Source organism: Leptonychotes weddellii, chromosome 7 (genome assembly GCF_054177405.1).
Source record: "Leptonychotes weddellii isolate Sample4059 chromosome 7, ASM5417740v2, whole genome shotgun sequence".
In the NCBI taxonomy this organism is placed as follows: Eukaryota; Metazoa; Chordata; class Mammalia; order Carnivora; family Phocidae; genus Leptonychotes; species Leptonychotes weddellii.
The window spans coordinates 73,924,833-73,950,159 of NC_138375.1; the positions used below are offsets into that span (position 1 = coordinate 73,924,833).

At 46.3% G+C, this 25,327-nt stretch overlaps 1 protein-coding gene and 2 long non-coding RNA genes across 4 annotated transcripts; 2 read left to right on the forward strand and 1 right to left on the reverse strand.

Moving 5' to 3' along the window:
* Positions 1 to 1,748: 1,748 nt before the first annotated feature.
* Positions 1,749 to 7,047, reverse strand: LOC145722649 (uncharacterized). The gene is made up of 3 exons (XR_014147052.1): positions 6,136 to 7,047; positions 5,330 to 5,852; positions 1,749 to 5,119 (listed from the first exon to the last, which is right to left on the reverse strand). It is a non-coding gene; the product is annotated as an uncharacterized LOC145722649 (long non-coding RNA).
* A 72-nt stretch (positions 7,048 to 7,119) lies between these two features.
* On the forward strand, positions 7,120 to 16,194 carry GLRX (glutaredoxin). 2 transcript variants are annotated; one of them, XM_031028084.2, is made up of 3 exons: positions 7,120 to 7,430; positions 13,047 to 13,166; positions 14,984 to 16,194. In XM_031028084.2, the coding sequence occupies exons 1-2, from the start codon at positions 7,224 to 7,226 to the stop codon at positions 13,158 to 13,160; spliced, it is 321 nt and encodes a 106-aa protein (XP_030883944.1). In that variant the 5' UTR covers positions 7,120 to 7,223; the 3' UTR covers positions 13,161 to 13,166; positions 14,984 to 16,194. The 2 variants fall into 2 exon arrangements, with proteins under 2 accessions (XP_030883944.1, XP_006733337.1); XM_006733274.3 differs by having other exon boundaries at positions 7,121 to 7,430; positions 14,979 to 16,194.
* Positions 16,195 to 17,038: 844 nt separating this feature from the next.
* Positions 17,039 to 22,191, forward strand: LOC145722648 (uncharacterized). Its single transcript, XR_014147051.1, has 2 exons — positions 17,039 to 17,991; positions 21,354 to 22,191. It is a non-coding gene; the product is annotated as an uncharacterized LOC145722648 (long non-coding RNA).
* Positions 22,192 to 25,327: the final 3,136 nt, after the last annotated feature.

Here is a 25,327-nt window from a genome sequence, read left to right on the forward strand (position 1 = left end):
TTCCTCCTACAGAGCTCCAGCTGTGCTCAGGAATCCACTACTCCCCAACATAGCTCGTCCCCTCAGGACAAGCTAAAACCATCTCCACTCCAGGTGGTGGGCCCGATCGTCTCCAAAAGTAGAGTCATTCCATGCCTTTTGCTAATCTTTGGGCCAGGAATGAGCCTGTGAAACAATCTGAATCAGTAATACAAGGTGAGGTTTACTGTGGGAAAACTTCCTAAGTGACCCTTCCTAGCTTCCTCAAGACATTTTTGTTCACAGAAATGAGGCATCCCACCATCAGGCTGAGGGTGAACCCATCACATGGACAAGGGCAGGGAAATGGAGGTAAGGCCACTGAATTATGCCAGCCATAAAGCTGGCCTTATTTCTAAAGGGTCTTATGTATATATAAAATATATATATATAATTGTTTAAGCCAGTTTGAGTTGGGGTTTCTGTTTCTTATAGCCAAAGTCATCTTAAGAAACACAAGAATAACTAACCAGTACAGAAAACCCTCTGGCTTCTGATGTAGCTACCTTGAGAAGGATCACAGAGAAGCAGACCCCTGCTCTTGATGGTGAAAGGGGATGGTAGACAATAAAATCAGAATACCACATGCGGTACAGGAGAAGGCTGACTGATTATCTGTCTCTTCTTGCTGGCCCAGAGAACTCGGGTAGCAAGCATACAGCAATGTGCTCAGGGAAGAGAGACCCTGACTTTGGGGTGGGCATGTGAACCAGTTCCAGCCCAGACTTCCCAAGGGAAGTCTGCTGGGGAAAAAGCATGGAAGGAGGAATGCCCTCCCTGCCTGTGCCACCCTCTACCTCCCACCTTTGAACACAGCCGTGTAAAGGTGATGCTTGGGCCAGCTGCAGCAAGCTGCCATCCTGAGGGAAGGACCAAGAAAATCGCAGAGACCCTTGCCCAGGGCCCCGGATCACTGAGCCTCCGAGCCACCTTCCTACCTCTGAACTGAGAGCCAAGAAAAATAAACCCCTAATCAAAACTGATTTTAATTGGGTCTTCTGCTAATTTACACCTAAAATATCCAAACTGATAAATCTGGTTGGAGGCTAGGGCTATTAAAAAAAACCTGGGGTATTATATTCTGCTTGTTCACATGATGCTCTGAAATCTAAATCTACGTGTTTTCCCTCGAAGTACCCTAGAAGCCCTTAAAGGAAATCCAAGTCACAGCCCAGGGGGAGTCCTTAACTTTCCATCTCTCTCCAGCCACATCTGATGCTTGAGTTGGGGTTTCTGTTCCTTATAGCCAAAGGACATAGGTATAATGCCCTGTGGGCTATCCTACCTTGGCACCAATGGTGGGGAAAGATAGAGACCTAATGGCACTTCCTTACTGGGGCCCCTAATAAAGAGATTCCTAATAAAGGGCTTAGTGTGCTTTGGCATGATTAGGTTAAGGAGATGAAAGCAGTAGGGCTTATTCCCTCCCATGAAGCCAATAGCAAAAGTAAGATCTACCTGTAGTAAAACACCTAGAAAGGTCAAGGATACAGTCTTGAACTTAAATGACAGCAATAGACCTCAGTGGAATCCAGGGACTTGTCAGTCCCCTATATTAGTAGGTGATACACTAGACCGAGACTGAGCCTGGATCTTGGAAAAGGTGGCAACAAGGGAGACTTTCCAAATATATGGTGGAGCCTGTTGAGAAGCAGCCTAGACTTCTGACCTAGGTTGAACTTCAAGTCCTCCAAGTCATCTGGGATCCTCTCCTTATTCCTCTTGTCATCTGGGATCCAAAGTATCCAAAGTATCTACCTTTCAAGGTTGCTATGAGGATTAGAGATGATGTATGTAAAGCCCCTAGCCCCGAGCCTGGCACACAGTAGGGACAAAGTAAGCGGTAGCTATCGGTGCTACTGAGTTCAGCGCTGAGAAACCCTGCGTAGAGGTGGAGGGTGAGGAAGCAATCCAACCAAAGGGACGACAGTTAGACTCAAAGTCACTGGTCCTCTGTGGTCAAATCTAGAGAGGTCCAGAGAGAGAGACAGCACCAAACAGTCTCAGACTCTGAAAAAGGGCACGGCCTCACACCAGAATTTTGACGCGTCTGAGGTTGGAAAGGGCTTCTGGTAACGCGGCTCATTCACCTGGACTCCTACAGTCGCACATTGGCAGGGCTGAGAGCGGCCATGATTAGTCTAGGAAGTCTTGACAGCAGCTCAGAACCACGGCAGCCTGCCACCCGCTGAGCTGCCCCTTCCACCACCACGTCAAGCCTTGTGGAAGCCAGGAGTGGTCCCAGGGTGAGCTCTGAGAGATCCTCAAAGGTTGGCCTGCTTCAAAGCATTCCTTAGACTCTTTCTATGATCAAACTGCATTTAGGTATGCATTGTGTTACTTGGGAGATGTGTCACAGTCATTAACTGATCATTTAACTGCAAATCTATCCACTCTTAAAATACACCTAGTACGGCTCCTCAATGCCATGTATAAAGTCCTCAATATTTAGCTTGGTAAAGGATGCCCATCTGCCTGCTCTGCGGCTGTCTCTCTCCCCTGTCCCCTGACCTCATACCCCTTATGCTCTATCCACACGCAGCTACATCCAATACCAAATGCCATTTATGTCCTTCCTGCTTCTTCCTCCTTCCTCTGCTCGCTGTGCTCTTCCCTACCTTGTAGACCCACAAACATCTCATCTCTCAAGATTCAGCCTCGCTCACCCTTGTCAACCTTTCCCTAAGCACACTGTAGGCAGAAATAACCACTCTCTCGGTCACCCTAGTGCCGATACATACTTCTGTTAGACCACTTAGAATATTCTATAACACCTGTGTCCATTTCCTGTGTCTGTATTCCCTGCTGGACCATAAACTCCTAAGGGCTGGGTCTGTATGAAACGGATGTTCGTGTCTGGCTCAGAGCAGTTGATTTAAAATATTTGTTGGATGGAGGCATGCGTGAATGGATAAGGACCAAGGTGTCTCTGTTAATCTTCTGGGTTCTGGTAATACAGGGATGAAGGCCCTCTCCCTGCCCTCCAAGAGCTCAATGCAGATGACAGAAAACAAGTAACAAAGGACGATGAGATAGAATAAGTCAGGCCACAGCATGTGAGCCCAGCCATGGGCATGTGAGCTCAGCTGAGTGTCACCCATTCTGGTGGAGAAAAGAGGCGTGTGCTCAAGGATACCTCCTACAGGAGTCAACACATGATCTGGATCTGGATCCTGTTGGACCAGGGGAGTCAGCCACAGAGGAAGGGGAGGGAGCGGCACATTAGGCAGAGGGATGAGCAGGTCCCAAGCAATGAAGGTGTGAGTAGCAGCAGTGTGGAAATGGCTCAGACTCCACCGAGCTGGAATAAAAGGAGAAATGTGGGGGAAAGACAGCAACACAGATCAAGAGGCAAGGGAGGACCCATCACGCAGGGCCACAACCTCACTAGGGAATCTGGAGTTTTTCCTTAAAAAAAAAAAAGGAACACTTCTAAGAAAAAGAGAGAACATGGTAGGATTTGCAAATATAGACACCCCCCAGGAGCAGTGTGGGGCCAGGCCGTGAGGCCAAGATGGAGATTCTAACAAAATCTAGCAGAGAACTGATGAGGGCGGATTGAAGGCAGGGCAGTCAGATTGAGAAGGGCGTTCAGACCGGAGGGGTCCAAGGGAGGCCAAATTGTTAGAGTCTGGTCACTCTGTATAAAGAAAGCGGGGCCAGGGGGGGAAGTGTGCATACAGATGCCAGCCCCCCAGGTCAACAGGGCAGATGCTGGTGCTCATGGGAGCATGCATACCTATGGAAGAGAGGAGAGCGGCTTCAGTTTTGTTCATACTGAGGCTAACACGCCTCAGGAACCCCCAGGGGGGTCTTCTCAGTAGGCAATGGGCTGTCCATTCCTGAGGCTTAGGAGAGAAATCTAGACAAGAAAAATAGACGTGGTACTCCTCAGCAACCAGGTGCTAGCTGGAGCTACGTGGGCAGATGAAATCTTTCAAGGAGGGTGTATGCCCAGTGAGAAGAGGATCAAGCCCCAGGATATACCACATGTGTGGGCAAAATTCTCAAGAAAGAGTCTCAGACAGAATACCCAGAGATACAGGAAGAATAAAAAAAAAAAAAAGGCCACAAATGACCTTTTGAAGAAGAGAGCTTCAAGAGGGGACGGTGACCTGCGTGGTCAAGTCCTGCAAAGTGGCAAGTCAGGAAAAAGCCTGAAATATGTTCATGTGTGGCCAAATTTTCCCAGCCCTCATCAGCCTGTGGGTCCACACGGGGTCACATGAATAGTACCAACCACCGTTTCACCCACATCGCTGGCTTGCTGCCAACCATCTGCAGAGCAGGACCGCCACTCCCTGAAGAGAAGTCCTCTGTCTCCCATTATTTCTCTGAGTGCCTGGGAGGACAGTGCACAGGCCCAAGAAGAGTGCCCGAGTGCTCCTCCACACACACTGGCATCTGATGTCCACAGCACTTGGGGACAGGTCCTCCCCACAGCCCCCCTGAGATGCCCCCGAGGTTAATGGGTTCCATCTCTGGAAATGCCAAAGCGACACACCATGATGCTGAAGCAGCAGAGTATTCTACACTCTGACTTCTTCCCTGAGCTGAAGCCACAACATTTTCTGAGAAATGAAGAGGACACCCCCTGTTTGTCATCTGTTTGTGCTCCATGTCTCACAGAGTTCCTCCTGAAAATGCCTCCTTTGCCATGTGGCCGTCTGTCTTAAGGCCCCAAACTCCAGTCCCTGGGGCTGAGCTGTGGAGCGGACTACAGAGTCTCCGCATATCCCAGGCTCTGCCCCAGGGACCCAAACCCCCAGGGGACCCTGTGTACACAGATCTTTGGGGAAGTTCACTCCACCAGTTTACCAAAAACTCCACACCCACACTTGTGAATTAGTCTGTCAGGACACCTGGCTACACAATGACTTAGCAAAGGAGTTGCAGCGGAACAGCTGATAAGGAGGTCAGATTGCAATGAGGTGAGGAAAGAGTGGGAGGTGGGGAAACTACAGATAGCAAACAGAACAGCAAGTTTTCTGACATTTGACTGTGGGGAAAGGTCGAAGGAGATGAAAGGTGGTGGTGGTTTTCAACCAGGAGGGACTTGAACAGAGTTGCATGCTGGCTAAAAAGAGCCACAGAGGGGCGCCTGGGTGGCTCAGATGGTTAAGCATCTGCCTTCGGCTCAGGTCATGATCCCAAGGTCCTGGGATCGAGTCCCACATCGGGCTCCCGGCTCGGCGGGGAGCCTGCTTCTCCCTCTGACCCTCTCCCCTCTCATGCTGTTTCTCTCTCGCTCGCTTTCTAAAAAATAAATAAATAAAATCTTTAAAAAAAAAAAAGAGCCACAGAGAAGGACAGGTGACCCCCAGACACTGGGAAGACAAAGGCTCTGAGGAAATAGCCAGGTACAAGGCCTACCGATGAACCTGGGGCCCAGGGAAGAGAAGGTGGCACCCCTGAGGTCCCTGAAGAGACCCTGGGCCCCGGGGAGGAGGCTGGCCACAGGAGCGCCCACAAAAGGAAGGAAGTGAGTGCAAGAGGTGAGAGAATCTGCCCTGTGCTTAGGCAGGAAGAGAGTGGGGCCAGGGGCCGGGGAAGGACAAGCTGCCTCAGGCCCACCCCACCCCCCACCCTTGCCCCTAAGCACATTCTTCTTGTTGACAGAGATCTCAGTAGCTCCCTCTCTGTAACACAAATTCTGGGTTTCTCATTTTGCCATTTAATTTTAATAATAATTAGAGCTGCTTCTGGGAGTCCATCTTCTTCCGGAACTCTGTCAATTACATGATGCTGGGGACTCCACAGACATGCTGATCATGGAAGGGTCCCTCGCTGGCCCCAGCCCCACCCCTCCTGAAGGAGTTTCAGTGTAAAACTTCCTGCAGAAAAGAACAAAATTTTACTTTAAAAAAAAAGTGGTGTTTCCCGGATTGATTGATTGAACTTACTGCACACAGAGGGGTCAGAACTGAACCTAGAACAGAAGACTGTGCCCCCCCCCCGCCACTAGGGACTGTGGGCTGGCCATGCAGGGGACAACATCACAGTTCCCGGCTACAGCCCCTGCTTGAGGTGAACGTGGTAGCCCAGTTACTACACCACTTCATTCCCAAACACTGAAAACAAAGGGGCACAAACGGAGGGTTAAACAGAGAAAAATACCCTCCTTGAACCTGCAGTTTGAAATCCGGGTGTGTGCTGGAATTTGCTTTCATGGTAAACTGATGTTCAAGGGTCCCAAAGTCAAATGCTGATGGCCATAAAGAAGCAGATGCCTCCAAGACAGGAGCTAGCCTGTGGCCTCCAGCAAACGGGAGTCACCGTCCGTCCTGCAGAGAGGGACAGCAGCTCCTCAGGCCCAGCTGCTGCCACAAATCCATGCGACCTGACTTTTCAGACAGAGATTGCAAGACCAGATTCTCCTGTGAAATCTCTGGATTTTTAAGGGTTGGGAACTAATTCCATTAAAGCAATCACAACCGCCAACACCCATCAACCGGGTCAAGTCAAATGTCTTCAGAGCCACGTCAAGATTGGATTCAGAGTCCCAATTTCAGTTTCATTTCCTCTAAGGTGATTTCCATGTTTCGTGAGAGATTCTGTTTCTGCGTGAGCGTTGGCGGCTCTGAGAGGTAAAACAAAGATTGGACTCCTTCCTAAGAAGTCACTGCTGGCTCAGCGCCCTCCCTGGTGCTGGTCTGCATCCTTGATGCTTCCCCAAAGGGTAATTTGACTCTGCTCTCTGCCAAAGGGCAGGCGCTCCTGAAAAAGCTGAGGACAACACCGACACCCTGGACGTAGCTATTGATGAAATACAAGTATGCAGGGGCGCCTGGGTGGCTCAGTCGTTTAAGCGTCTGCCTTCAGCTCAGGTCATGATCCCAGGGTCCTAGGATCGAATCCTGCATCAGGCTCCCTGCTCGGCGGGAAGCCTGCCTCTCCCTCTCCCAATCCCCCTGCTTGTGTTCCCTCTCTCACTGTCTCTCTCTCTCTGTCAAATAAATAAATAAAATCTTTAAAAAAAAAAAAAAGGAAATACAAGTATGCAGTCCTCGGCGTCTCTAGCTGGTGACTCATACCAGACTGAAATGACATTGGAGCTGTCTCTTTAAAACTCGAGCACGCTACCAGGCAAACTCCTCCTCCGGGGAGGTTCCTTTAACTGAGGGCCAGCTGGCCGGGCCACCGGTTTACACCCGAGCATTACCGGCAATTGAGGATTCCTCCCCAGGAGGCAGCTGCCTGTCAGCATGGCTCAAGAGTTTGTGAACAGCAAAATCCAGCCCAGGAAGGTGGTTGTGTTCATCAAGCCCACCTGCCCCTACTGCAGAAGGACCCAAGAGCTCCTCAGCGAACTGCCCTTCAAACAAGGGGCTTTGGAATTTGTCGATATCACGGCCACCAGTGACACAAGCAAGATTCAAGATTACCTGGCAACGCTCACAGGAGCCAGGACGGTGAGTTCTCAAAGGCTAGGCAAAAGGTTCTCAGATTCCCTTTTCTTGTGGGGGCTGTGCAGGGGATCCGCCTGTGCCTTTCTCTAGGACACCGCTAGGGCTCCGGCACTCAAGGCGCCGCCAGAGGGCTCTGCGGGGTGGGGGAGGGCGACGAAGAGAAGACACCACTCCAGGGAACGGGCCGCTGGGCTGCAGCCAGAGGTCCTTGCAGACCCTGTGCCCGTGCGTCCCGGTCAGCGGGCCCAGCCGCTGTCCCGGGGTCGGTGAGCTATCCGGAGTCTTTGTTTCAAGCACTGCCAGGAAATGACAGTTTGCAGCTTGCAGGGCTGGGGTTGGAAGGTGGGGTGCAGGGGCCAGGGTGACGTGTGTGTTTCTGTTACTGAATGTGGGAATCATATGCACTCTTTCTTATGTGTTCACTTGGCCAAGCGGGATTTGCTGTCCTTCAGTCCTTTCTCTAAGCTTTCTTTAACCATAAACCCAATTAGCCCATTCTTCCATATCTTACTTAACTCCTCCCACTGGAAGAATCTAAAGGCTCATGATTTGCCCCTTCTTCTCTGAGATGCTTCCAGGCCTGTGCTAGTAGGGAGTTCAGGGGCCAGAGTTCCAGCCTGGCTCTCACAATGGCTTGCAGTGTGATCCTAGGCAAGACACCACCTCGGTGATCCTCTAGGACCTCCCCGGCTGCAAGACCAGACCAGAGCAAGGGACCACCAAGTCCCCTTTGCTCTCAATAGACCGTGAGCCCCTCTAAGAACTACTTTTCTCTACCTAAAAAGCCTTCCTCTGCCTCAGCACCCCTGGCTTCTGGCGGCATGGCCAGGCAGCCAGCTTGCCTGAGTCCGTTCTGGCGCTGGGTGGGGTAGGGGCCGGCCCACCAGCTCACCCCAGTCCCCCTCAGGAGGCACATTCTCGGACACAGTGTTTGCAGAAGCACGTATCCTGCTTCGGTTTGAGTTTGACTCACGGGCTTTTGTCTAGGTTCTGAGCATAAAGCATTGGAGGCTGTTTCTCCTTGCCTCTCCAGTCAGAGATCAGTATTTTGGCACAGAGGGAGGCTAAACCTGTTACCCTCTTGCTTCCAGGGCCCCAGCTGTGAGCTGAGGACTCTTGTGTCTGAGAGGGCAGTCCTGCAGCGGAGGACACAGTGGTCAGAGATTCTTGCTGCCCAGGGCCTGAGAGCCAAAGGGCAGGGCAGTCCCTGCCAAGGACCCCGCTGTGACGGGTAGATCCCTCTCAGCCAGTGGCTCCCAAACCTTGCTGCACATTGGCATCACACGGGGAGCTTTTTAAAAAATCTGGATGCCCAAGTCATTCTCCATATCAGTTACGTCATTTATCGGAGGTGGGAGCCAGGCATCAGTAGTTCTAAAGATCCCCAGATCAAAGGGTACAAACTCTCAGTCATAAGATGGGGAAGTTCTGAGGATCTAGGGGACAGCAAGATGACTGTAGTTAATAATACTGCATTGTATGCTTGAAGTTTGCTCTGGAGGAGATCTTAAGTGTCCTCACCACACATAGACAAAAGTTAACTATGTAAGGTGATGGACATGTTAATTAACCTGATTGTGGTGATCATTTCAAAATATGTATGTATATCAAATCATAATATTGTAGATCCTCCATATACACAAATTTATTGTCAATTATACCTCAATAAGGCTGGAAAAAAGTTTATTTCCTACCAAAAAAAAAAGATCCCCAGGTAATTCCAATGTGCAACAAATTTTGAGAGCTCCTTGTCAGCCTGGCAGCCTCTCTTTAGCTGGAGAAACCTTTCATGCATTCATTCGACACATTTTTCCCCCTATCTCTTCATAAAGCGGCAATTTTTTAAGTTTGTTTTTGAATTCTTAAAAAGACCTTTCACAGGTTCTTGAGCCCTGAATGCACTCCTCCAAGGGGAAGAACAGATCCTTTTGCCAGGTTACCTTCAGGTTCCCTTCCAAGGAAGGGTTTACATCGGAAGAGACGAGAGACTTGGAAGTCGCTCTTATTTACCCTGTAATGACCTATGGTGATGGGCACATAGCAGGAGCCCAGCCCGACCTGACTGGTTCCAGAAACTTGTGTCTTCGATCAGGCTGTGTACTTGGAGAAATTGTTTGGGTTTTGCTATGGCCAAAACTTTTCTATAAGTACCTTCATTTATTCTTTCTCTCATGCTCTTCCTTTATGTAGATCCAAGTTTCTGACCCTTATCATTTTCCTTCTCTCTAAAGAACTTCTTTGAACATTTCCTGCAAGGCAGCTCTGTGGGCAGCAAATTTCCTCAATTCTTGCTTGTGTGAGAAAGTAATTTCTCCTTCACCTTTGAAGGATAACTTTTTTGGGTGCAGCAATTTTTTAAAGCACCTACTACATATCAAGACACTTTTAACCGCCATGAACAGAACAAAAAGTCCCGCCTTTGTGGAACTTACATTCTAGTAAACACAGTAAGTAAAACAGTTTGTTGGAAGGTGGTCAGTGATAAGTGCTGTAGAGAAAAACTAGGTAGGAAAGGGAGGTGGACAGTAGGCAGCAAGGTCCAGTTTTAAACGAAGCCATCAGAGCCTCACTGATCTTAGATCTCTAAAGGAGGTAAGAGAGCAATGCAGGCAGAAATTTAGCAGTAGAATGTTCCAGGCAGTGGGAACAGCGAGTGCAGAGGTTCTGTGGTAGAAGTGTGCCTGGCAAGGAGGCCTGTGTGGCAGGAATGTTGTGAATTAGTAGGAAAGTAGGAGGAGGTGAGGTTGAAGAGGTAATGGGGTAAAGGCTGGGAAGGCTTTTCAAGCTGTTATAAGGACTGTGGCTTGTGAAGTGCAATGAGATTCCACTGAAGAGTCTAGAACAGGGGAGTAACCCAAACTGAGTTTTTGGAAAGGGTGGTGGCTGTGGGGAAAAGTGAGTGTAGGAAGGCCAGCCTGAGGGCTGAAGCTGGGAGACATCTGGAGGCTACAGCAGTTACTCAGATGAAAAATGATGGTGGTCTGTACCAGGGACATAGCCAGGGAGGGGGTGAAGAGTTTGCGAAGTAGCTGAGTCGCTGGCTCAGAGCGAGCCCCCTGGAGCACAGAAGAAGCTGCCTAGCTGGGGCTGGGGCCAGAGAAAAGTACACCAGGACAGTCCAGGCCCCACTATCATAAAGCTTGCTTTTACAATGGCAGTTCTCTTTCTGCTTCTTGACAGTTAGAGACTCTCAGGTGCCTGGAAGAGGGCGCTGGGGCCAGGAGGGGAGGACACGGAGCATGTGTTCCTTCATCCTTCCTCAGCAGAATCAACAGATAGCCTCTGGGTCACCACAGCTCCCCACACTGCCCTGGGTGGCCTGCAGTCCCACCCCTTTCGGAGGTTCCAGTAACCGCTCCGCTGTAAGTGGTTTGGCTGTTGCCTGGCCTAGAGGGTGGGCATAAGGGCAGAGGGGCCTTTCAGCTTTCAGGCAAACCAGCCCCTTTGCCAGGTGGGGTCTAAGGAGAGACTCCTTGCTCCATTGGTGCACTGTCTCCAACTAATTCAAACCCTCTCAGCCAACACCCCAGTCAAAGGTGGGGATATGGCAAGCAGTAGGAGCCATGACCATTGCTCAGTTCTTTTTGAAAATATAGACGTTCAAGAGTGAATACATCTCCTCCTTGTTTAAAGCTCAGATGGTTTCGGGGCACCTGGGTGGCTCAGTCAGTTAAGCGTCTGACTCTTGGTTTCAGCTCAGGTCAAGATCTCAGGGTCATGAGACCTGCCCTGCTCAAGCTCCATGCTCAGCAGGGAGTCTGCTTGAGATTCTTTGCCCCTTCCTCTCCCTCCCCTCTGCTCCTCCCCCCACTTACATGTTCGCTCTCTCTGTCAGTTAAATAAATAAAGCTCAGATGATTTCTATTTCATTAGGCAGTGCCTTTAACAGAAGGAGCTTTGCAATATAATTATATTAAAATTACACTGGGATTAGGTTCTAGTTACTGCTACACTGACCACAGCCAAGTGTTCCTGGGGTGATAAAAGCCAAAAGACCCCCAATAATTTGGAGGAGTGGGAGCTTTGTTCTAAAATAATGGAAGGACCCAAGGGAAAACTTAGGTTTCAGACCTCCTCTTTCCACAGCTATTCTGTCAGCTGATAAAAATAATGTTGCCCTGATGATGTTCCCCATTTACGAAGTCCCCACACAGCCACGGGGCAAGTGGGGCAGGCAGTGCTGTCTGTGACTGAAGAGGACATTCGTGCACTTTCTCACTGACGTGCAGTTTTGTGTGCTCTTTCCCAGTCTCCGGGCACAGGAAATAGCCATGGAAATGAGGTGCAGATTCGTTTAATATCTGGATAATTAATATCTTAATTTTTAAAGCTCACTCCCACCGAGAATACCTTCTTAACAAAAACACTGTAAGAACTTATCTGAAGTAATTCTGCCCTTTTTCTCATCTCTCTCGTGCTTTAAAAAATTCACTTGAATCTTTATGCCTTCTGAGGAAAATCAAACGCTTTGAAAATATTTGTACTGCCTTCTGTCTTTCATCTCTCCTGCCCCTTGTGGTAGGTTCTTAGGGTTCAGGAAGAGGGCCTGCTTGCTTCTCAGTCAGGACCTGTATGGTTTGTTTCTTCATTGCAAGTCAGCTTTTCTGTACAAGTTGGCCTAGAAGTCCTAGAAGTTGTCTGGGCCACAGTGAGAGGACTTCCTCCTCCTTTCAGGACTCTAAAAACCTTCGGGAATCTAGCAGCACGGAGGGAGCCTGAGTGTGACCAGAGAGGATCGCATTCAGCAGGGGTAGCGACTCTGTCAGCCTGCCTTGCCTTGGGTGACCCACACATGCCCGAGAGTGAAACAAAGCAGTTCTTACTCCCAGAGCGACAGCACTTGAACATCGGATGATAGGCCAGGGATGAAAAAAGGAGTCACATACCACCACCCCTTCCCCAGCTGAGGACAGAGCTCACAGCAGAGAGAGATGACGAATATACCGTGAATCTAACAATCAGGGACCAAGACCTAATGCCAGTACTCTTCTAGCTGTGTTTAGAAACCAACTCCTTGAGAGACGATGGACTCTGAGAAAGAGACTGAGGGTTCTAGAGGGGAGGAGTTTGGGGGGATGGGCTAGCCTGGTGATGGGTATTAAAGAGGGCACTGGGTGTTATATGCAAACAGTAAATCATGGAACACTACATCAAAAACGAATGATGTAATCTATGGTGATCAACATAACATAATAAAATAAAATAAAAAAAGAAAAGAAACCAACTCCTTCCTGGTTGTCGTGACTCAGCCTCAGGGCTCAGGTGTGGTCCCAGTTGCAGAGACACCAGAATTCAAGCAGGGTGGTCTGGCTGCAGCCAACCGAAGTTCTTTCCCTGAAATGTGTTTCTCGAGAATGAGATTTTTAAGTTATTTTTACAAATTAGACAATCTCACGCACTGCCCTCTCCATATGATAAACATCTTGGCTTACAAACATTCTTTGATGAATAATTTTACGCTTGTAACAAAGTTCTGACCTGAAAGAACATACATGAGGAGGTTGTAAAGTGATTCTAAAAGCTTTGGATCATGGGGAATTTTTAAAGGAAGGAAAAATGTCATTCTTTCTAACCTGGTAATGAAGCTCCTTACCTACCTTAGCTTGTTTGCTTTTTTAGGTACCTCGGGTCTTTATCGGTAAAGATTGTATAGGCGGATGCAGTGATCTGATCAGTATGTATCAGAGTGGAGAACTATTGAAGCGGCTAAATCAGATTGGAGCTCTACAGTAATTCTGGGTGAGTGAAGGGTGGGGTGCCCGGCCAGAACACTGGGAGATGGTGGAATTCTGCTGGATTTTATTAAACTCCAGAAAGGCAGTTCAGTTAGAGGAAGAGTGATGCGGAGTGATTTAAAGAACTGTGATGTCATTGAGGAGTTTACAAAGAGGTTGTGTGGATAGGAGGAACTCCTTTTATTTTATTTTATTTATTTTTTTTTTAAAGATTTTATTTATTTATTTGAGACAGAGAGAATGAGAGACAGCATGAGAGGGAGGAGGGTCAGAGGGAGAAGCAGACTCCCTGCCGAGCAGGGAGCCCGATGCGGGACTCGATCCAGGGACTCCAGGATCATGACCTGAGCCGAAGGCAGTCGCTTAACCAACTGAGCCACCCAGGCGCCCCAGGAGGAAATCCTTTTAGTTGACCTTCATTTAACAAAAATGTATTGAGCACTTACTATGTACGAGGCACTGGGAATAGGGAGAGGAACAAAAAGATAACAGGGAACCTCTCTTCTAGAGTGGCAGCCCAACCAAAAACAAGTAAGTAAATAATTCCTGAAACAAATTAATAAAATAATGTGATAGAACGAGGCAGGGGGTGGGGAGCAAATTTAGAGCTAACATGGTGAAGGAAGGTCCTTCTCAGCTGGTGGAGCTGAGACCTGGTTGACAAGAAAGAGAGAGCCATGTAAAGATAAAGCTAAAGAGCTTTTCGGGCAGAAGAAATAGCAAGGACAAAGGCCCGGAGCTGACAACAAGTCTGGAACATTCAAGGAACAGAAAGCAAGCAAGAAGAGATTGAGAGAAGTGCAAGGAGAAGGAAGAGTAGCAAGAAGTATGGGCGGGGAGCCAGGGTGCAGAGGCCATGGTAAGCAATTTGGATTATTCTCCATGCAATGTTGAAATCAAAGTAATTTTTGCATTACCTGTGTTCACACTGTAAATCAATTTAATCTAACTGGATTCCCAAATGTCAAAACAACGTTTTCTGCAGTTGTCACCCAAAGGAGATCCTTGGCTGAATGGAAAGCCATAGGGTGATGAACTCTTCAAAAAAGGAATCAGGGTACTTTTTGGGGTCTGATGAGCTCTTCTTTCCCCTAGCTCTCGTTATAGTTAGCTAGTTGCTAGTAGGCCAGTTCCACTGACTGACAAGCAGAGAGACTCAGTGGGTTTTTTCAGTCAAAGGAGATTTTGACTAATGTATGGTTCTCAGACCAAAATATTTTTTGAGGGATATTTATTGCCCATTAATTAATAACTTACCCTTAAGCAATGTGTATATGTAATTTGTGGTGGTTAACTCAAAATACCAACAGAAGCTAAAAAAGACTTTCTGAAAAAGTATAATTGAATACCTTGAAATGAAGTAGTCAATACTATAAAGCTCCTAATCACAATTCTTACAACGTCATTGCAGCAAGTGAACACTAAGTCTGTTTGTGGCCTCACCCCATGTATCAAAGCACTCAAAACCCAATTAACTGTGGTGCCAAATGTTTTCTATTCTGGAACACTTTTGAGCAATTTAGACTTAGATGAAAAATGGAAGAAAACCAATGACTTTGTTGGGAAGATATGAAAGACCATTTCCCCAACTACCACCGTCAGGGTGGGCGTTAGAGTCCCCCTTATTCACAAGGTCTATTCGCACTGTCCTTCAGCATTCTGTGATCTCGGTATTTTGCTGCCAACTGTATCTAAAGGCCACCTGTAACAGAGTGCGCTCAAATAGCAAGAGTCAGTATTCTGGTAATGGGAAAAAAATGAGGGGACTTTATATTTCCGCGAAAACCCACTTCTTTGTATTTTGTTTTTCTGGCAGAGCAGATCCCAGGATGATATCCCGCTGAGAGCTGGATGGCACTTCAGAGATAACCACACTTCCTGGTGGATGGATCCGCGACTAAAATCCACAGCAACTGTTTATTTAAAATTCTGAAATATATTAACAAAAAAGGGGGGGGATTTTTTTGGCGAAAAGAACTTCTTCTTCTTTTGACTCAGTATTAAAAGTGGACCAACTTGCCCCAACCCACAGGTCTGAGAAGGTTGATGGATATCTTGGATTTCTTCTCGATTGGCCCTTTGGGTTCCAAAAGACCGTGACAAGTGATGGCTTAGGATTCACTCAATGACCCAAAAGGTCGTCTTTCTCTTTGGCACATGTCTGTTCCTAACTGTCCCATATGGTAGGACACCTCTACCTCCAAGCCAGTGTTTGTCAACCAAGTTTATCCCAGGCCCCCCAGGATGAATCTGTAATTGGTTTTCTGCTACTGCCTGGAAAGTACTTTGTTGAGTTTGACTTTATAGAATTTGCATTACAAAAACAATAGGTCTTTTGAATGTGCTTTTCCAAGCTACATGGGTCTCCCCAGTCATGATCCCCATCCCACCCCATCTTATCTTGAGAATCACTGCTCGGAATCAGTGTTCTTAACCTTGACAAGTCACAGATTCTCCTAGGAAGTGTTCAACAATTCCTTGAAGGGTCTTAAGGACCTAATTTGAGAAACACCACATGAAAACTTAAGCATGGTTGGTCTTCACTTGATGCCACAGAGATCACAGCTGCTGCAATCATGGGCACCTCTGTTATGTAAGATGGTCGTCCAGGTAATCCGGAATAAGTGTGTATTAACTTGTTTAGATTATGAACAGAAGTAAAATACAACATTTAAAATGTTATCACAGAAAACTTGCAAACCCCTCCCCCAAGAATAGGTCTGTGAAAGTGGCCATATTTGAGAAACACGGTCCTAAACGGTTTTTTCTCTCTCCTTTTTCCCTCCACTCTATGAAAACTTGAGTCCCTTATTGTAAAGTTTGTTTTAGAATTGCGATTTTAAGTTAATTTTCTTTTGCAGTCTCTAGTGTGAATGGTTAATTGAGAGTGATTTTTGTCTAATTCTTTTCTATGTTCTCAATACCTTGAGGAATAATATTAATGTGAACTACACCATATTAAAACTTTATTCATGTTTGTCCCCTACCATTATAAATAAAGGCACATGCTATTGTCCTTCACTGAGTACAAATGGTTGGTGTGATTTTTAAATTTCGTATTGAAATGACAAATAATTTGAATATGTCAACACTAACCTATTGAATAATGTTTAGAATCCTATAATAGTTTCATTTCACATTCTGTTTTTTCCATTTCTTACCTAATACCCTTCAACCAAATGGCTGTGGATGATTGTGCAGGTTACAACCTGCACAACACTGTGAATGCCCCCCTGGGGGTTGTGAGGTGTCCAAAATCCCCTCCAGACCATTTGCCCATACTTGCTTTCACACTTCATCCTCAAACACCCCTTCTTCACCTTTGATTTACTTTCAAACTTCTCCTTCGAGGCCTGATTTACAGATTATCTCCCCTGTACCTACCCTCTCCTCTCACTGCCTTTGGACGATGAACGCCACTGCTCTCTCTTCTGTATCCTAAAGCATCTGCATACTGGTACTTCAAAACTCTCATAGGGTTGAACTGCAGTTAATCCTCTGTACTGGTCTCTTGCCAGATTCAGAAATACTCAAAGGCAAGAGTCTCGACTTAAACTTCATTGTATGCCCAGTTTCTAGCACAGATCTTTTTTTATCAAAGCAATACATGCATGAGATTAAAAATGTCAAACAATACTGAAAGTTCTTCCTATTCCACCCATCTGCAAACCCTGTTTTGACCACACATTTATCAGTTTCATTTAAACTTCTTAAGAAATGTAAGATAGGGGCGGCCTGGGTGGCTCAGTTGGTTAAGCGTCTGCCTTCGGCACAGGTCATGATCCCGGAGTCTTGGGATCGAGTCCCACATCGGGCTCCCGGCTCAGCGGGGAGCCTGCTTCTCCCAATGACCCTCTCCCCTCTCAGGCTGTTTCTCTCTTGCTCGCTCTCTAATAAATAAATAAAATCTTAAAAAAAAAAAAAAAAAGAAATGTAAGATAGGTGCCTGGGTGGCTCAGTCGCTTGAGTGTCTGCCTTCCACTCAGGTCATGATCCCACGGTCTTGGGATCGAGTCCTGCATCCGGCTCCCTGCTCATCGGGGAGCCTGCTTCTCCCTCTCCCTCTGCCCCTTCCCCCAACTTGTGTTCTTACTCGCTCTGCACTCTCTCTCTCAAATGAATAATAATCTTAAAAAAAAATGTAAGATCTATTAGACCTGTATAAGAGTGTGTAGAATGCATAGTTCTGTGTAAATGACCAGCCATATATCTGCCTCCTAGGTTAAGAAATGAAACCCCTCTCTAACAGAGCCCTTCTAAGGTACTGATAAAGCACCAGAGAGGCGCATGTGCCTCTTCCCAACATATCCCCTTCCTCCCTCCACAGAAGTAACCACTAGCTCATTTTTGTTGTAATCATTCTTATGCTTCTCTATAGCCTTACTCCCTAAATATCCCTAAGCAACACATTTTAGTTTTGGAAAAGCAGTAACAAACACCAACCCAGCTGTGTAAGGCAAGGGCAATATTATCACCATCAGGTGAATGGCCCCAGGAGAAGATAAGCTGAACAGAGGCTCAGAGTCTTCCACTGGCTTCGGTTTCCCTGGGAGTTTACCAGAGGGGTGGCCCTGAATGAGTCCTTGGGGACCCCAGGTACCCCCTGGTGGGAAAGCCAGTGTGGGAACAAGTCCTGGGCATCGCCCAGAAAGAGAGTCCATGGACGTGGGCTGCTAAGCGTTTTCTCCGTCCGCAGCCGCCCGCCAGCCATCAGCAGCGGGTCAAAGCACAGCACTCGCGCGGCAATACGGCACGCCTGGACCCTCAGCGAGCGCAACGCGTGGTGCGAAGAATGGAAACATCGCCAGCACAGGGCAAGCTAAGTACAGGTAAGAGTCTGCTTCGGGCTCATCTGGGCACTCTCTGCTCAAGTTAGAAAAAAAAAAAGATGCAAACTAGAGAGCCATCAACGGCTGCAGTCTGGGCTGGTTGCCCTCTATGTCCGGGCACGGCTCTCTGCCTGGGATCTCGCTTCACTGCCATTCTGACTACTCTGTTTCTCTCCTGGGCTGGCTCTCCTACTTCCCTCTGTCCGTATACATTTGTTACAGCTAAACTGCTTTAACAAAGGCATACTCTCTCTCCGGACAGTCCAGAGGCAGGCAGGAGGCTTTGCTCCACGAAGTCACAGTCAGCCCAAAGTTTGTACGCACCACTTCCGCTCACGCCCCATTGGCCAGAACTGGGTCTACCGCCCCAGTTAGCTGCAGGGGAGGCCAGGTCATGCTGTCCCCACTGGGAAACCCCTTGCCCAGCTAAACTCCGAGAGGTCTACGCCAAAAGAAAGAAGGAAAGTTGGCAGATTGTGTCTTTCTCTTTTTTAGTCTTCTTTTTTATTTTGGAAGACCTATATCCTCCATGGTTTTTAAGAAAGCATGGAAGGTAAATTTTTTGAAACCTTGCGTGTCTAAAAATGCTTTTATTGTACCTACCCTCCTATTTGACTGATAGTTCATCTGACTATAGCTTCTAGTTGGAAGTCATTTTCCTCCAGAAGTTTGGAGACACGGCTCTTGGTCTACTGTTTGCAGTGCTGCTGCTAAGTCTGAAGCCATTCTCATTCTTGGTCTTTTGTAGATGACCTGTTTGGTTTTCTTACTTGTTCTATACTCCAGAAGCATATAAAATCTTCCCTTTAAGGCCCATGTTCTGAAATATCATGGTGATATGCCGTGGGGAGGGTCTATTTATTTTCATACATTTTGGGGAGTACATGGAGGCTTGGAGGGTCCATAGGCAGTTTTATTGAATTATTTGATACTTTCCTCCCTCCCATTTTCTCTGTGTTCTCTGTGTGGAACTCCTAGTAGTCAAACATTGGCTTTCCTGGACTTGTCCTTTAATTCTTGTTCTATTTTTCTCTTATTTTTTCCCCTGAGGGATCTACTCATCTTTATCTTCTTATTTTTCTGGTGAGTTTTTAATTTCTGACATCAGGTTCTTAGTTGCCAACAGGTCTTCAGTATTATTTGAATGTCCTATTTTTATAAGATTGTCTTTGTTTCATGAATGCAGTATCTTATCTCTCTGAGGTTATTGTGATTTTTTAAAACTTCTTTACTGAATTTTTTCCAACTGTGATTTGTTTTATTTCCCAGAGTTCTTTCTTGTTCTTAGTTGTTTTTTTCTTTTTCCTCTTGTTCTTGTATTATGAATACAAACACATTTTTTTTTTTTTAATCTCTCAAAGATACTAATTATACTTGGGGCTTTCTAAAAGCTGTCTTCTGATTCCTGCATTCTCTCTCTTTTTTTTTTTTTTTTAAGATTTTATTTATTTATTTTTTAGAGAGCGAGCGAGAGAGAAACAGCATGAGAGGGGAGAGGGTCAGAGGGAGAAGCAGGCTCCCCGCTGAGCCAGGAGCCCGATGTGGGACTCGATCCCAGGACCCTGGGATCATGACCTGAGCCGAAGGCAGACGCTTAACCATCTGAGCCACCCAGGCGCCCTCCTGCATTCTCTCTTTTCCCACTGAGTCCCTATTTTCTATTTCTGCTTTATATTTGAAGGCCAGTCAATGTTCTACCCTGAACATTTGAGATCTGGCTATCTGCACCTATTTAAGAATGAGGCACCAAAAACTGGTTAGAAGATCTGTGTGCATAGACTGGGTTCATCCACTGGTGACCTTCACCACAGTCTTTGTGCTAATGTCACCTTCTCAACAGGCTTCCCACATTACCCTCTTTAAAGTTTCACCTGACATTCCCTATCCCTCTTCCTTGTTTTATTTTTCTTTATAGCATTCATTACCTAATATAGCATGCCGTTTATTTTGTTTGCTGTCTGTCTTCACTAAAATGTAAGCCCCTTGAGGCCAGGAATCTGTGTCTGTTTATTTATTGCTCTATCTGCAGCATTGAGAAGACTGGTTGCCCATAGTAGGCATTTGATAATATCTGTTAGATGTTTGGATGGATGAATGAATGAATGATCAGGTGAGGATCCCCCAACGGTTAGTTCTGGATGTTTTTCTTTTAAGCCGTTGGGTTTCCCCACTTTCACAGCTGAGGGGTTGGGTCTGGGCACCAGGTTCTGGCTGCCAAGCAGGGGAAAGGGATTTGGCAGCCCCCAGGCCAGTGTGCAGTCTCTCCCGTAATCTCCTGTTACCCATCAGCTCCTTGCTGAGTAATTCTGTGTGATATGCAGGAAGAGAAAGGAATATCATCTGAAGGGCACCAAGAGGTTGGCACAAGGGGTTGGCAGAAAGAGCAACAAGAATAACCAGGCAAACAATTCAGAGCCAAAGCTCTACTCCTTCTGTTCACTTTAAAAAGAAAGTGATTCAGTCTCCTGCACATGTCCCATTTGAATAACGGCTGTAGATTTGCTGCTTCCAGCCTGGCCCTTGGAATGGGACAGCCATCCTTCCAAGTTCAAGGCTATCCAAAGATGGCCCTTAAGGGGAAATAACACCTAGGGTGATAAATGGGTCTGTGCGGCCCAGATCACACTATTTATATCCCCAGTGAATATTATTAGGCCATTATCTTAACATTCGGTTCTAAGAGAAAGCCACGCTCCCTAACTCACTGTACCACAGCTGCTGTTAGCAGGTTCTGGGAAATATGTTAAAGAACCGGCCTCCTGAAATATTTTAAGTCAAATTTCTTTCTTATGTTAATAGCAGTCTTTTCTTATTAAATACATTCAACATTTGAATGGGTAAAATTTACTCCTACAAATTAATGGAAGAGAATTCTAGCCTGGTCCATTTAAACACCGGTGATACTTAAACACAGGTCTAGATTTACACACAGGTTTATATTTGCTGTCCCCAGGTGACTTCTGGTGAGCTGTGCAAAGCTGAAGGGGGGAGAAGAGAGGAAGGGGAATTAGGAGAGCCAATGAAAGTACAGAACTTTGTGTCACCTTTCTGGGGATGCACCCGGCACAACTGGGGTTTGGTTCTTTCTTGCTCTTCCTGCCCAGTCAAGGTCCTCCCTCCTTGCCAACAGGGCTGGAGCCTCTGGGTGCCCACGGCCGAGCTTTCTCAGGAAAGAGCAAAACCACTACCTTCTCGATTTTCTCTTGGGTGCCTTGTGAAACTTGGCATACTTTATAAGTAAAATTACAAGTTGTTTTTAAGGTGGGGATTTTCTACGGCCTTTCCTTATTATTCTTCCAAGTCATCCTGAGGATCAGGTATGAATGTTCTTTAACACAATCTGCCCTGACTTCTAACCAAAGGTGTCAAACAGGGACCAAAGGATCCACTCTGGGAATGAAGAGCCGACAACTCCTGGGAAGTCAGAGAATTCAGCTGGAAGCTGTGGCCACGAGCAGGGCTGTCCCCTCGCATCTCGGATGCAACCCCCATGTGTGGCAAGAGCTGACTCGGACTGCCTTGAACCAGCCACTTGCTTGGAAGATGTCACTCGCAAACCCAGTCACCGGATGACTGGAGAGTGCCACAGAGTGCAAGGGAAGAAAAGGATGGATATACGGGCTGCCTCCCCAAAGGGCAGAATGTGGGTATAAACTGAGACAGACAAAATGCACACTAACCAGAAAGGAGCTGTGCTTCTTTCCCCAACCCAGGAAACCTGAGGCAGGCAGAACCGCTGGAGGGGATAAATGTGGCTCTGGGCCACTTTTGAGGACAACTTACCCCACCCAGGTATGGCCCAATGGCTGACAGACTGTCCCTAATATAACCAGAAAAATTCCCCTTGTCCAAATGAAGGATGGAGCAATGAAAGCAAAGTGCCCCTTCAAACACACCCTGAGCTGGCAAGAGAAGAGAAATCCCCCTTTATAGGAATTTGAGGAGTGAGGGATATGTGTTCCCCACTAATGAGATCATCTTCAGCATATTCTCTCCACTGGTTATTCTCTGACTTCCAGAGAGTGGGCCCTGTGAGCTGCAGAGCCCTGGCATGGTCTCAGGGCTATTGAGAGGGTCCGAGAATACACACAGATATTCCCATTTTCCACAGGTATATATAAAGAGGTGCCTTTCCATGTATCTTTTACTGCATCTGTTTTTTTCTGATGTTTCAATAAAGGTGAACAATTGGTTTACCCAGTTAGAAGTTTTTCTTGGTTTATTTTCTTGTATGGCAGCCGCAGCAGGGAAGAAAATATAAATTCATTTAAAGAATCACTGCATGTACATATAATTATTCAAAATACTTAGTTTACTTACTTAATTAATTTATATTATTATTTTTCTACGTGGGGCTTGAACTCACAACCCTGAGATCGAGACATGAGTTGAGATCAAGAGTCGGACACTTGATAGGCTGAGCCACCAGGCGCCCCAATACTTAATTTACTCTGTAAAAAAAAAGCATCCCAGCATTTACAGTAGCTTTTGACCATTACTGTTTTCTCAGTCAATGGTTAAAGCACAACCACTACATGTGGAAAGGCCATGGTCTGCCCCATCTTTTAATCCTGAAAACATGGGGAGGGGGGTGGTCCACAAGTTTGGAAATATTAGAAACTCTTGCCCTGTAGCAAAGAGATGGCCAACACCACTGGTCCTCAGTCTTTCTGCTTAGATAGATCAGAATCTAGAAAACAGCTACAGTGTAAAAGTAGTATCAGGTAATGGTTAACTCACCCAAAAGTCAGTATAGAATGAATTTTCTCCCACGTTTCCTAGGTATTTTTGAAGGGCTACAGGATCTACCTATTAGCTGAAATAGAATGTAAAAGTCTGCATGCTATGACAAAAGGAGCTTAGAAAGACCCAGCTGCTCTCACCAGGTGCCAAGCTCATTCTAAGTTTTGAACACATTTCACTCATATGATCCTCACAGCAGCCCTATAAGCCAAATACTATCACCATCATTCTCCATTCTAAAGATGTAAAACACCAAGACACAGAGAGGTTAAGTAAGTTGCCCAGGGTCTCTCAGCAAAGCCAGGATTTGAGCCCAGCCGGCTTCCAGGGACACATAATGATAACCACGCTGCCCTTCACTGGGCCTTTCATTGTGAGGAAGACCTACCTGTGTTTCCTGGTCCAAAGGAAGGGTTGAAGGGCCTTTGCAGGCCTCTGGGCCCTGAGCCATAAGACATGCTCTGATTCTTCTCCATCACAGACTGTCTCTTAGCTCAGAGTTTCCCAGAGCGGGTTCTCAAGAACACTGGCTCCGTGCCACATTACTAAATGTTACATGACAAAAGGGGTTTGATGGTCAAATGAGTTTGGGAGAGGTTGGGCTACGCTATGTGCTGGCTGTGGGACTTGCACTCATTTTGAGAGTTTAAGCGTTTTATCTGATAGACTTTAAAAACATGCACTTGAGGACCTCCAGTGTCCAATTCAATATGTACGAAGCTTGGAAGTTGACATTCCATCTCAACAGCCCGTAAAATGCTGAATAAACTGAAACATTAACAGTGTTCCTTAGATCCATAAGAGGAACGACGTCACAGGATAAACCACTGACCCCCAAATTGGAAAGGCCGATAGGCCGATACAGAGAATCACAAGTGACCAGAGCCGAGAGCTCCATGAGAATTAGAGCCGGGAGAGGGAAACCTGAACTGTAGCTGGTGAATTGCTGGACTCTCAGTGTGGACTACAGAGGACCCTGTCATCAGGGGGCCCCCACACTTGGGCAAGGTTTACTTCCTGGTGTTCTAACAAGGATCTCACAGTGAATACTGGAGAAAAGTCCCCTTGTGCTTCCAGCAGGGGAAGGGGGATAAAAAACAACTTTGAAATATGCCAGAACACTCTGTTTGTATTAACAAGGTCTATTCTCAGGAGTGAACTCTAATTGGGGCCTAAGCTGCTGGGCTTTTATCAGAAATGAACTGACCTGGGGGGAGGGGAAAGCCCAATTTTGACTTCCGTAATCTTCCACAAGGGAAAACGGAAATACCCAACTCAATTCTAGCCATCCTATTGTGCTTGGCTGGGGGCCGGGGGTGGGGGTGGTGACATGTGAAGCTTACAGTCCAGAAGCACAAGCTCACTAAAACCTGACATCTACTCAAGGGACTGTGGAAGGCTTCCCTCCCTCCACACATCCTACCACCACATTACTGAAGTTTTGTCTGTCACAGTTACCCAGTATATCGTGAAAAAACGATAAGGCCTATTAAAAGGCAAAAAACACAATTGGAAAAGAGAGAGAGAAAACATCAGAACCAGATATAGATAGGGCAGGGATGTTGGGATTATCAGACTGGGAATTTAAAACAACTATACTTAATATGCTAAGGTTTTTAGTGGATAAAATAGCACACAAGAACAAATGGGCAATGTACGCAGAAGGTTGCAAATTCCAAGAAAGAACCAAAAAGAACTGCTAGAGATCAAAAATACCGTAACAAAAATAAAGAACGCTTTTGATGGGCTCATTAGTAGACTGACGTGTGCTATGGTCTAAATGCACCCCCCACCCCAGCAAATTCCCAGGTAGGAATTCTTATGCCCAGTGTGAAGGTGTGAGAAAGTGGGGCTTTTCAGAAGTGATTAGGTCATTAGAATAGAGTCCTCCTGAATAGGATTAGTGCTGCTCTTATAAAAGAACCCCCAGAGCTCACTAACCCCTTGCACTATGTAAGGACACAGTGAGAAGTCACCAGCTACCAGGAAGAAAGTCCTCACCTGACCATGCTAGCATCTTGATCTTGGACTTTCTAGCCTCCAGACCTGTGAGATATAAATTTCTGTTGATTATAAAATACCCAGTCTATGGTAATTTGTGAAGCAGCCCAAATGGACTAAGACTGAAGAAAGAATCTCTAAGCCTGAGGATATCTCAATAGAAACTTCCAAAACTGAAAAGCAAAGAAAAAAAAAAAAGATGGGAAAAAAAATACAGAGCAGGATATCCAAAAACTATGGAACAACTACAAAAGATGGAACATATGCATAATGGGAATACCAGAAAGAGAAGAAAAAGGAAAGGAATAAAAGAAATATTTGAAACAATAATGACTAAGAATTTTCCCAAATTAATATTAGCCACCAAACCATAGATCCAGGAAGCTCAGAGAACATCAAGCAGGATAAATGCCAAAAAACTATATCTAGGCATATCATTTTCAAACTATAGAAAATATAAGAGAAAGAGAAAATCCTGAAAGAAAACAGAGGAAAAACCATCTTACCTATAGATGAACAAACATGAAAATTATATCTGACTTCTCTTCATAAACCGTGCAAGCAAGAAGAGAGCAGACTAAAATATTTAAAA

Bases quoted from the DNA above. Each gene is read 5' to 3' on its own strand.
- GLRX (XM_031028084.2), top strand. From the start codon at position 7,224: ATGGCTCAAGAGTTTGTGAACAGCAAAATCCAGCCCAGGAAGGTGGTT. The intron at 7,431-13,046 runs GTGAGTTCTCAA...TTGCTTTTTTAG, and splicing joins CGCTCACAGGAGCCAGGACG to GTACCTCGGGTCTTTATCGG.